Source organism: Rhinolophus hipposideros, assembly GCF_964194185.1.
Source record: "Rhinolophus hipposideros genome assembly, chromosome: 5".
In the NCBI taxonomy this organism is placed as follows: domain Eukaryota; kingdom Metazoa; phylum Chordata; class Mammalia; order Chiroptera; family Rhinolophidae; genus Rhinolophus; species Rhinolophus hipposideros.
Window position 1 is genome coordinate 48,335,526 of NC_138051.1, and position 13,074 is coordinate 48,348,599.

Sequence of the window (13,074 nt, forward strand, 5' to 3'; positions counted from 1 at the left end):
TAACGATTATCTTCCCATATCATGTTTATGCCATTAAATAGCTTTATGTCTGAAAATAGAGATGTTAGGCAAGGGTAAATAAACTTCAGGCCATTAATTCTGTCATACTCACAAATTGTGTTTTAATTAAAGTAGTTTGCCTATACATAGACTTTTTTTCTATAATAGTAAGTTAGCATTTGAGGCAGTGAGGATTCATGACAGAAATTCTTCTAATTGTTTTTTTGACAAAACATACATGGGTATATTGTTCAGTTTGTCAGTGTGCTGTTAGTAAAATCAGCTACCCAGCTGTCATGCTGAAGCTGCCTTTCAGTCTATGGAGAGGAAAACAGAATGCAACAGGACACGAAAGCCTTTGCCTGCTCACTCGCAGTTTGTACTTATGTACCCTCATTGCTGGTGTTTAACCTTTTAAAATAGAGAGAAAGGGAGGAATGGAGGACAGGTTTTAGCTGTGTGTAAAATCTTTCAGTGGTTTCTATCCACATAAGCCCCATGTTTTCATTCTTTGTACAATGTTCCTCCTTCCTCAGCACTTAGAATTCATCCCACTGTGCACCAGAGGATCCAAGCAGACCTGTGTCCCCCGAACCAATTGGGATGATGATACTTAAAATCAAAGAACCAGTAATGCTGCCCTGGGGCTCTGGAAAGAAATCTGTGATAAAAAGTTCCTAGGACGTGCATGCAATTTCTATTGGCCCCAGCACAGAACTTTAATATTTGTTGAGAATCAACTCTTACCTAGTCATTAAGTGAAACTCTCATGATCCTGGAAGTCCTGAGGGAAGAATTTTCACAGCACAATGACTATTAAATATTGACAATAAAACGTCAGCAGACATTTCACACGAAGAAAGTAGACTTCATGATTTAACATTATCACATATGGCTAAAAATACATTTATACATAGAGGGTCAGTTAAAGAAATCTTTACCACTGACTTTGTGTACATTTGTGAAATGGGTCAGCTTGCCTCTTTATGTTTCTTCTGGGATGTGAGTGTCAAATGTAGGTCCACTACTTACATTAATACTCTAAGAATTTTGTGACTATGCTTTTATTTCTCAAAGCTACTGATCAGTTTATATTGGGCACTTGTGTGCATGCCCACACACATATTATTTGACTGAATTAACTGCATATTAATTCCATTCAAATAAACAGTTAATCCTGCACTCATGAGTAAACAGAGACTGTAGGTCTTTATGAGTCACTAACAAAGAAAATGATTAATAACTTCATTTTTATAGCCAGAGCTTTGATTCATGTTTTCAAGCACAAAAAGAAAGAAAAGGAGAACCTTTTAAGTAAAATGCTTTCCTGGTTAATTTTATCTTTAAGTTATATTTCTTTAATTGCCCAAATAATTTAATTTCATCGCATAAACTAATCAAGTACACAGAAATTTGTATCAGAATGGCGGGGTCTTCTGATTAAGCTTTTCTGTATGAAGTATCTATAATGTGGTTTGACAATCTCAAGGACATAATAGGCACATTATTTCAAATTGTATTTACCAGATTCATTATGGCTAGATAATAATCAAACCTGATCTAGAAAAAAATGGCTTTTAGCAATGTAAGCCTCTTCTCAAGGTTTTGAGAAATTGTATGAGAAATATGGTATTGTCAAAAATGACAGACCACTTTTTGCTTTCTCAGAGAAACGGACAGATAAGTCAGCTGTATCTGGAGCCATTCGATTGAAAATCAATGTGGAAATAAAAGGAGAGGAGAAGGTTGCTCCGTATCATATACAATATACATGTTTACATGAGGTAAGTAAATTTAATTGTATTAATAATAATAATAATAATAAAACTTAGAATTTGGTCTTGATTATGGATCATATAACAAAATATTTGACTTACAAATACAGTTGAATTAGGTTTGTGGAGTTGTGCCTGGAGTTCTTACTCTATACTAAAGCGGTAATGAGCCAGGGTATCACACAGCCTAAGAATTGCCCCCGGAAGAGAGGGCAGGTATCCTCTACAGATATTAAGAAACAAGGCAATAAGACAATAATGAATAAGTAGACCAAATGAAATTATCGTTCTTCCAAGGAGGGCAAAGAATATTAAAAAACATTCATTGAAGAAATGTCATGGCAAATATTGAGGAACCATTAACAATATAGTACTTTCATAATGTAGGAGAGGATCCAAATCATGATTCTTTTTGAGAACTCTGAGTTAGTGTTCAGGTTCTAGTGAATATTTAATTAGGAGTATTGTTTACAACTAGAAATATAGAATTATTGATGTTGTACCAATGGCTTTTGGGAACAAATGGAATAAACAGCAATTTTTTTCTTCCTTTTTCTGAGTATAACAAAAGCTTCATGCACTGAAGCCTTCTCCATTTTAACTACCTTTTCACACATATCTGGGGATGAAGAGTGTCAGAATGTAGTTACCCACTCCTCGTATTAAAGAATATACCCACACAAAAGTAGGGCTTGGCTGGCTTAGAAAGGTAGAGGCCACCTATTTTGAATCTAAAGGGCAGAATCACCACTTCCCTTTTGTCTGTGTATTTATGCCTCAGCGTAGATACATAGACAAATGATCTTGAGTTTCTATTGAATACTTTGCATCGAAGAACTTAAAGGAGTTTCCAGAACCTTTCTCTGATACAAGTGACACTTACGTCATGCATCAAAAAATATGAGGCAAAGCTGAGGAATGCACCTTTACCTGTGTTCAAAGAGAAAATACCTAACACAGAAAAAGATAGTTGAGAGAAACTTTGCATATTATTTTTCCTAAATGTATTAATATCTATGAAAGTTTGTATGTGTCATTATTTGCACTCCATTTTACTAAAGAAGGCATGAGGAACAGTCTTTCAGTCTTTTGCACATTACACAGTAATTAAATATAGGACCTAAGCTTAATTTCCTGACTATAATCTGTCCAGTGTTATCATTCCTTCAAGAAAGGTTAAGTTTTCAGAGCAATAAATGGGAATCCCTTGAACTGGCAGGATGGGGAGCCAACTCTGGCCTTACAGTGTGGGCAACTGCGATTTGGGATCAGGGAAATAGCACCATGTTTCCCCAAAAATAAGACCTAGCCGGACCATCTGTGTCTTTTGGAGCAAAAATTAATATAAGTCCTGGTCTTCTTTTATTATAAGACCCGGTCTTGATATGATATGATATGATATGATATGATATGATGTGATATGTATATGATATGATATATGATATGATATGATATATGATACTGGGTCTTATATTAATTTTTGCTCCAAAAGACACATTAGAGCTGATGGTCTGGCTAGGTCTTATTTTCGGGAAAACACAGCATTATGCTTTGCTTTTCAGTCTTTTCTGCTGTCCAAGAACCGAAAAGAACTGAAATCTAAGAAAGTATCCTTCATTGACCCAGGCTGCATCCATGCAGCAGTTTCTAAACTTATTAGAATCAAAAAAGAAATTGTACATAGTGAGTTATTCCATTACAAAATTCTCAAACATTCATTTTCAACCTCAATTCATTGTTTTGAAGCCAAAGCCTGTGGTATTATTTACATACTTAAATTCTGTAGTAACATAGCGAAAATCAGATTATTCATCCAGGGCTCTAGAATTGACTCAGAGCCCATGAATGTGAAATATGTTCTAGCATTTACAAATGTTTACATACAAAAACTTTCACTTCCTTCAAAAATGATTTGGTATGTATGAAACATTTGAATCATTGATTCTGTATAGAACCAGGCAGAAATAAAGTCAAAATTTGCATAAAGATGAGGTTAGGTAGAATGAAAATCCAAGCTATTCCTATTGCTTATAGATGCTGCTGAAACATTAGATACAATTACAAAACAAGTGTAATTTATTGAAAGTTACAGTTAAATATTTCCGGCCTATTCTAAGGAATTACTGAACAATTGAAAACCACTTACTTTTAGAATCTGTTCCATTACTTGACTGAAGTGAAATCTAATGGTGCAGTGAAAATCCCAGAGGTCAAAGGGGATGAAGCCTGGAAGGTTTTCTTTGATGATGCTTCCCAAGAAATAGTCGATGAATTTGCCATGCGTTATGGGATTGAATCCATTTATCAAGCAATGACGTAAGTACTATAAAACATCTGTGTTCAAAAATCTCTGTTGAAATCTGAAGGAAAAGAGTGTCCATCTCCCTTCTAATACAAATGAAATTTGGTTAAAAAGACAATTGTATTTTAATATGCCAGTTTGATGCTGGCTACCCTCTCTGGCATCTATGTATAGAGTATTAAAGATGCCCTTAGTGTGTTCTCAAGGTGTGGTCCCTTGACTAGCAATATTAACAGTACCTGGGAATTTAGGAATGCAAATTCTCCAGCCTACCCTAGACCTATTAAATCAAAAACTCTGAGGGTGGGGCTCAATGATCTGTGTTTTAACAAGCACTACAGGTAATTCTCACATACTCTTAAGTTTGAGGACTAATGCCTTATTTGATATCTTAGGAAACTAAAGCCTGATGATTGAAGTGCATTGTCCAAAGTTACAAAGCCTATTAATGTCAGGGACATATCTAGAGCCATTACATTCTCTTGACCCTAACATTACACTCTATCATTCCTTCCTATATTTATATCATTGCTGCTAACTCAGTAAAACCAAGATTCACTGAGTACCCATAGAATCCAAACACTATAGTAAATACAATTCTACAGAAGTGACTCAACAAACACATAACCATTACTGAGGAGTTTAAGGATTTAGAATTGGATTATTTGCCTATAGTTTACCTTTTGAAACCTGATCTAAGATTCTAAGTGCACTTTTTCATATATATGCCATGTATAATATGTAACCAATAATGTACATACTGGGTTTTATATCATATTTTCCCCAAAATAAGACCAGGTCTAATGTTAATTTTTGCTCCAAAAGACGCATTAAGGCATTTTTTTCAGGGATATCTTATTTTTTCATGTACAAAAATCTATGTTTATTCAAATACAGTCATGTCATCTTTTGGAACATTGTCATAATGTACTAAATGTGTCCGTCTGGCTGACGAACTTAACTGGGGCTTATTTTCAGGGTAGGTCTTATTTTCGGGGAAACATGATATATTTGAAGAGAGTTCTCTCGTATTAATCATCAAATGATATTTTCAAATGAACCAAATAGATACTGGCCCAGATAATCAGTCATTTTCAACCATCTTAATGATGTATGTGTATTGCACCAAAATCAGTGCTCTTCTTCAAAGTTTAATGTTCATAGAATTTGATCACCAATCATAATTCTAGAACAGCATATGCAAAAATTAATTTCTTTAAATGATTTGACAAAGTATGTGTACTTTTTGTAAAGTAGGGCACTTTACAAAATGCCCTACTGTTAAACAATAAAGATGGATAGATTCTTAGACATGAAAAGAAGGTTAGAAGTCACCAAATTGAACCTCCCTCCAAATCAGGAAACCGTTATTGCACCCTGACTGGTGGGCCTCATTCTTCTGCTTTCTCACGACCAGTAACAGGGAGCTCACTCCTTAGAGATACCTATTTGTAATTGAATAGCTACAATGGAGTCTTTAACTTTGCCATCTGCTGCATCCCTTGTCAATGGCTATAATTCAGGAGAATACCTAGTAGAAAATTGTACAATTAAAATGCAACTATTAACAGTCTAAAGTAAACAAAGTGGTCTGACAAAAAAGAGATGTTTAAAAAGCACAAAAACAATACCTTCTGGAAAGAATCCCAGTAAAGGAAGGATTACATTAGATTTATTGCAAATATCTCTGTGAGCTGATTCAGCTTTCTTCATTTTCATGTTTTTTCATATTTTGACCACAATCACGTTAATATAGAAAAATGGTAAAGTTCTGTTAGTTTAAAAGAGGAGAGTCATCCCTCCTTCATTTTATCACTTATATTTTTCTCTTATCTTTTCACCTATGCAAACAGCAACAATAAAACAATATTTTTGGATACTTATTGGTATCAAATGACCTGCAGGTGAATTTGGTCCTATCATATTTCTAACACTCAATTTTGACAAAGTCCCTCTTCATACTACAAATTAGTCTAAAGCAGGGGGTTGGCAATTTTTTTTTTTCTGTAAAGGGCCAGATAATAAATATTTTCATTTCTGTATTTCCTGTGATCTCTGTCACAACTGCTCAACTCTGCACTCCTAGTGCAAAAGCAGCTGTAGTTATCAAGTAAACAAATGAGCATGGCAATTGTTCTGATAAAACTTTATTTTAAAAACAAAACTTATGGACTGGCCTTGATTCTGGATCCCAGATTGTCAACTGCTGGTTTAAAGAGTGAAAGCAAGTCAGGTAGGCCTCAGGAAAAAGAATGCCTTATTTTTGTGTGTGTGTTAAATTGACCATTGTGTTTGATGATAACAATATGTGGCAGATTCTGTCTACTTGTGGTTATACTTTTGATTTGATATTGATATTTTTATTTAATCAATGTTTCTTTTAGCATTAAGTATGCCAAGATGTCCCTAACATTTCCCTCGCCTTGACCAAACTTTACACAAGCATCTTTCTAACTCAAAGCCCCAGACCTCCTTCTCACTTTCATCCTCACAGAATCCAGAGGCCTCTAACCTTTCTTTTCTTAGAGCATTTACTTTAAAAAGCTTATGACTGTAAATTCTTTCTCTGACCTTTTGAGATGTAAACCTTTTAAAAGACACCTGTCAGTTTTACAACCCAAGACTGGCTTTCTTAAGAACTTGGGCATGCCATCCGTTTTGAACGTAATCATCAAGGAAGGCCAGCCCCTGTCTCTCAGTATCTGTGGGAGGATAGAAGCCTAATGGGTAGGGGCCTTGCTCCAAGGTGTAATACTACCTCCTGTCCAGAGGATGAGAGAAAGTGATTTTTTTAATTTGGGTAAGGCCCTTTAGCAAACACCAGTTTCTAGGATTCTACCCACACCAACTCTTAAAAACTTTTCGCTCCATTCCGCACCTCAAGTGTTAAAACCTTTTGCATCTTTCATTTCAGTGGAGTTGAGTTCAGACTGAGTTCTAGTTTATCTTTCTTATATCATAGCCTTGAATTAAAATTTCCTTTTCTAACTTTGTTCACTGCAATTTTTGCTTTAATGGTGCAAACTTTACCATCTCACCAGAAAAAAAAAATGCTATTTTTTTACAATCTATAATTTTTTAAATAATTTATTTTGTATTTCAATTGTAGTTATATAAAATATTATATTTGTTTTAGGTGTACAAACTAGAATTAGATATTTATATAACTTAAGACGTGATTACGCTAAGAAGTCTAGTACACATCTGACAAGATAAATAGTTATTATTATTGACTATATTCCCTGGGCTGTACTTTATCCCCATGACTATTTTTATAACTGCCAATTTGTACTTCCTAATCCCTTCCTCTTTTTCAATCATCTACCCAACCCGCTCTGACAACCATCAATTTGTTCTCTGTATCTATGAACTTGTTTCTATTTTGTTTATTCATTTGTTTTCTTCTTTAAATTCCACATATACAAGAAATCATATGACATTTGTCTTTCTCTGCCTTATTTCACTTAGCATAATACCCTTTAGGTCCATCTATGTTGTTGCAAATGGCACGATTTCATTCTTTTATATGGCTGAGTAGTCTTCCATTGTATATATGTACCACATTTTTATGCATTCATCTATCGATAGACACTTATGTTTCTTCCATATCTTGACCATTGTAAATACTGCAATAAACATAGAAGTGCATATATCTTTTTGAATTGGTATTTTGAGTTTCTTTGAATAAATACCCAGAAGTGGAATTGCTGGGTCAGATGATAATTATATTTTTAATTTTTTGAGAAACCTCTATACTGTATTCCATAATGGCTGCACCAATTTACAATCCCACCAACAGTTCATAAGGTACTATTTTTCTTCCTATCCTTGGCAACACTGATTGTTTGTCGATTTATTGATGATAGCACCTCACACCTGTTAAAATGATTGTCTCTTTGTCCTTTTAATTTGCTTTTCCCTGATGATTAGTGATGTTGAGCATCTTTTCATATGTCTATTGACCATCTGTATGTCCTCTTTGGAGAAATATCTATTCAGGTCCTCTACCCATTTTTCAATTTGATTTGTTTGTTTTTTGGTTGAGTTGTATGAGTTCCGTATACATTTTGGATATTAACTGTTTATCAGATGTATCATTGGTGAATATCTTCTCCCATTCAGTAGGCTGTCTTTTCATTTTGTTGATGGTTTCCCTCACTGTGCAAAAACTTTTTAGTTTTATCCCATTTATTTATTTCTTCTTTTGTTTCCCTTGCCCAAGGAGATATATACAAAAAAATATTACTAAGAGCAATTTGATAATCTGATAACTCTTAAAAATGTTTGCCATCAACATAGATATGATCCCTTCATTTGTTATTCATTGGCGATCATTAATTGTTGAAAATTAATAGTTTTATATAAAAATATACATTTTATATTTATACAATAAGATTATAATTACATGTATAATCATTTATGAGATAATAAAATGAGTTACTTAGAGGGGCACTTGAATTCTGTTCAAAGATTTACAAATTGAAATCTTGAATTGAGAAGTCACATCCTGTATTACTGCTTTATAAGAAGTTCTGAGTGCCTGATAGAAGCTTAATACATATTTGTAATTGAATGAATCAAAATCAAAATTTGTTATTCAGAATTGCATTTATTCTCAACTTCACCTGGCATATCTCTTCATGTCAGACCTTTTTAGTTGTCAAAAGCAAGCAAAGTGGAACTGAGCCGCTTAATTAAGTTGATGTAGGTGTTTTACCATTTATGTTGCATTTAAGTGTTTTAGAGCATATCATATTGATTGGTCATTTCTAATAATTTGGAGAGGTTTCAGAGTACTGACATTCTTTTGTTCAATGTTGAACTTTCAGATCTGTTTTTGACCATATTTTCCAAATGATATTTTTGTAACTGAACTATAACTTGAGTCCTAACCTATTGTTGGCCAATGAGTTACTCACCAAAAAAAAAAAAAAAAAGAGTTGATGAATAACCAACCATATCTTTACATTTAAACTGGTTTCCTATTGAATCAGCATTTTTCTGTTGTTTTGAAACCTTGCTTCAGTAGACCAAAAACCATAACAAGAAAACCAACCAACAACAACACATAACTAGATATGGCAAGCTTATCTCAGGTGTATTTTCTCTTAATTTTTAAAAACAAAATATTGGAGAACTTAGCCTTAAGAAAGAAATCAATGTCCTGCCTGTGTAGTAATGACACTTACAAGTTTGAGAAAGAACAAAACTGCTTAATTCTTGTAGATTTTCTTAAGCATCATTTGATTAGGAAAATAAATCAAATATCAGTTTTAATGTTTAAAGTCCCCTTATGCTTAGCCAAATCCCCAGGTACCTTCATAACCTTCCTCTTTTACTAGGAATACTCCCATTTCTTTGAAGATAGATTTGGAGCAGAAATAAATCAAGGGAAAGTGTCTATTAAATCAGAGAGCCTGCTTGCAAATTGTTAAATTTTCCTCTAGTGTATTTCTCATCATAAAAAGGAGGCTGAATCTGTTTTGCTGGTAAATAACCTGTACATTAATACTAAACTTCCCAGTCCTCCAAGGTATCTCCTACTTACTGTAAATGCTCTCTCCTTTTACCACAGAGCATCTTCTGTGATGGCACGATTTATTAGCCCCATTTATTGCATAAAAATGTGCCCTTTGTTTTGGAACATTCGTGAGAAGGAGAAAAGGGATAACAATTTTCATATTTGGACAAGTGATTGATCAAGAACCTGGAGAATTTGTCTTCCAATGGCAAACAAAGCCATATATCTAAAATAAAAGCAGTTTTCCAGTTTATGACAGTTAGAATGAAAGCACATTCCCCTTTCAAAGGAGCACGTGATTCTACATACTGCGTTTCCCCCAAAATAAGACTGGGTCTTATATTAATTTTTGCTCCAAAAGACACACTAGGTCTTATGTTCAGGGGATGTCATCCTGAAAAATTATGCCAGGACTTATTTTCTGGTTAGGTCTTATTTTGGGGGAAACACAGTATTTAGCATCATGAGGTCAGGCATAGAACCTGTTTCCATCATGAGAATTTGAGAGTTCTTGATGTATTCCATTTATTTATACAAACATTTATGTTCTTGATAAGGTTCTGACAGACGAACCCCTTATCATATGCATGGAATTCCATGTCAAGCATTAAGGATTAAATCATCTTCTGGAAGTGATTTGTGTCAAGCAAATACATTTTAACTGAATATTTAATGAGTTTTGCATTTATTGTAAAATGAAGCCCAAGGTGTCTCACAAACCTGAGATTATGTTAGACTATTGAGTCGTGCCTCTGTAATACCAAATGAGAGAAAAGCATTAGGTCAGTGCTTTGTGCTTTGGCATGCTTAACAAACAACCTGTACTTTGGCCCTGGACATCTTAAATTAATTCATATTTGAACCAGAACTGTTGGGATATAGTTTACTTTAAAACCACTAGTCTATTTTAGCTGCTTAAGCCATGAACCTGCTTTCTAAGGAGAGTGCTGCTCAACTGAATCATTCATTCCTTTTGGAAATATTTATTGAATGCCTGTCATGTGCCAGGAAGTTTTCTAGACAGTGAGGCTATATCAGGGAACAAGAAGCGAAGGTCCAGTCTCTCATGGAGCCCACATTTCAGAAGATGTAACTGATTTATTCCATATACACCTTTCAATTATCTAAGTAAGAGGAAGTATACAGGACAACAGAGATACATCAATGAAAGATAGCTCTTTTCCCCAGTGAGCTCATTACCTAGGAGTAACAAGGAAAAGAAATTAAATAATAACAAGACAGTGTAATGGAAGTATGCATAGGTGCTATAAAAGCATAAAGCTAGTGATGTAGGAATATTTCTCTGTGAGTCCCAAAATGATGTAGGGGATTTTTCAGTGAGTGAGTGCCGGGATCGTGTCTCATGAGACCAAACAATGGAAACATGGACGCAGGAAAGGCAAAGAGTTTTAAAAAGAGGATAGTTTATTAAAAGCAAAGGGCCAGAGCTCCCCAGCGGGAGGGAGTACCGAATAGGGGTGCCCAGTGACTGAGGCAAAAGTTCTTACTTTTATACTTTCCCTTGCCTGCTTGGGGAAGGAGGCTGGAGCCTTCTAATGTAATTCAACGATCAGGTTTGTCCTGTTTGTCCATCCTGAAGTGATTAACAAATCCATCCTTATCTATTAGATCCTAAAGGGATTAACGAACCCATCTCTCAGGTCTGTTCCTTTGTCCCGCTAAAAGTGATTTATGAGAATTTATGAGATAATTTATTAACCTCAAGGTCCTTCTCATATCTTTGTCCTGGAGTGAAGGAGACAATCCAGAACCTGGAGTTTCAGGATATGTCTGCCTTTTGCTTATTCCACCAGGGACCTTCCTGTTTCCCTAACGACATGCTAACTAACCTGTCTCACTAAGACCAAATCTAGGAACAGACGAGGTGTCAGAGAAAGCTAATGGGCAGCTTGAAGATCCCATCCTTACTTGCTCTTCCACTTCCCTCATTTCTCTAAACCTTATGCATTTCATTACTTTCCTGTCTGACTCCACTGCCCTCACAAACCTCCGTAATTGACCTTGAGCAATTCATGGTATCTATGAAAAGCTGTGATACTTTTGGCCGAAGAAGAAGTGATCCATAAATGTTAGAGTCTTTCTTTAGTGGCAAGAATGAATAAAATATTTCCTTATCACTGAAATGCATGCTAATCTGATTGCCAGGAACAAATGTCATAAATGTCCTTTTAGTGTATTTCAGGAATACGGATAATCTTTCCTTTTTATCTATTTCTCTGAAAGCCCCTCTAAGGATCTAAGAATCATTGTCTCTTTGGTGCTTCTTTCCAATCACCCTGCTCTTTATTTTCATGAAAAAAATGATTGATTTTTAAATCCTTTGAATCAAAAGCATTTCCATCCCTTGAAAACCACAAGATGGGTGTGATTAGGTACAATTATCCATGAAAAGGCAGGTGAGTTAGATGATTTCTTTTTTCCCATTAAGATGCTTACAAAACAATAGCATGTGAAGTTGAATCCAGTTGTGTAATTTGAGGTACAGGACTTCCCAATATTTTGCCAGTAATATTCTGAGAACTAATAGTTGATAGTGTTGTAGCAGTTGCTTCAGCTGGAAACATGCCAGTAACTATCTCATTACTGGCAATTTAAGCATCATCTTTTTGGAATTTGTTACTCCAACTTTTTCCATGGAACTGAGATTCCATTTGCTAAATTGGTTTGACACTAACCCCATTTTCTCGCAAGAGCAAAGTCAAGTGATTTTAACATCACTAACTAATTGTTTTTAATCAAGTCTGCAGGCAAATGTTAAGCATTTCCAGAAATTACAGTAACACTTTCTGACCTTTTTTATTTGAAGGTGTACTCTTTAAAGGGGTCATTTGCTGCAGCCATTCTAAATTGTTACTTCTAATTTTAATTCTGTTTCCCTTCTTCCCCTTAGAATAATTTAAGTAGTATTGGAACTGCAGCATTTAAAAGGAAGTGATTTTCAAGGAGATGGTTAGAAACAAGAAAGTTTGCCTTGGTAGTAACTTCACATAAAGAAAGGGCATACAAACTCAGGGACAGACAGACACTTTGCCAAATTGAAGACCATGTAGAAGCCTGTTAGCTGAAAACTATCAAAAAGCAAAAGATGCTTTAGGATGACTTCCTTGTCCCCTGCTTTCTGGTCATCTCTACTAACCATGGGCATCAATAAAATTATATGTTGATAGTAGGAAGAAGTAATGTGCATGACTGGACACAGTGTGCTGTGTTCAGAGATGCATGGCATGTTAGAGCTTGTAAAGATTAGACCTTCATTTTACAGATGGAGAAACTGAATCTAGGAGTGAGGACATTACTTTTCTAAGGTCACAGAACAAGACTAGGATTAGAATGAATCATCTCTATGCCGTGGTACCTATAACTATATTCGCCTGCCAGAATCCCTCTATTGTCCACCCCACATACAAAAAGGAAAGTAATATGCTGACCATTTCTTCGCTTTTCAAGAAGTGTAT

The 13,074-nt window shown here is 35.0% G+C and overlaps 1 protein-coding gene across 1 annotated transcript in view; it reads left to right on the forward strand.

The window, feature by feature from the left end:
- UNC13C (unc-13 homolog C) overlaps positions 1-13,074 on the forward strand; it is a 497,972-nt gene that overhangs the window by 243,092 nt on the left and 241,806 nt on the right. The window contains exons 11-12 of the mRNA XM_081047963.1: positions 1,669-1,784; positions 3,928-4,091. Of these exons, the coding sequence (XP_080904089.1) occupies positions 1,669-1,784; positions 3,928-4,091 (280 nt within the window). The remainder of the gene's footprint in view (positions 1-1,668; positions 1,785-3,927; positions 4,092-13,074) is intronic.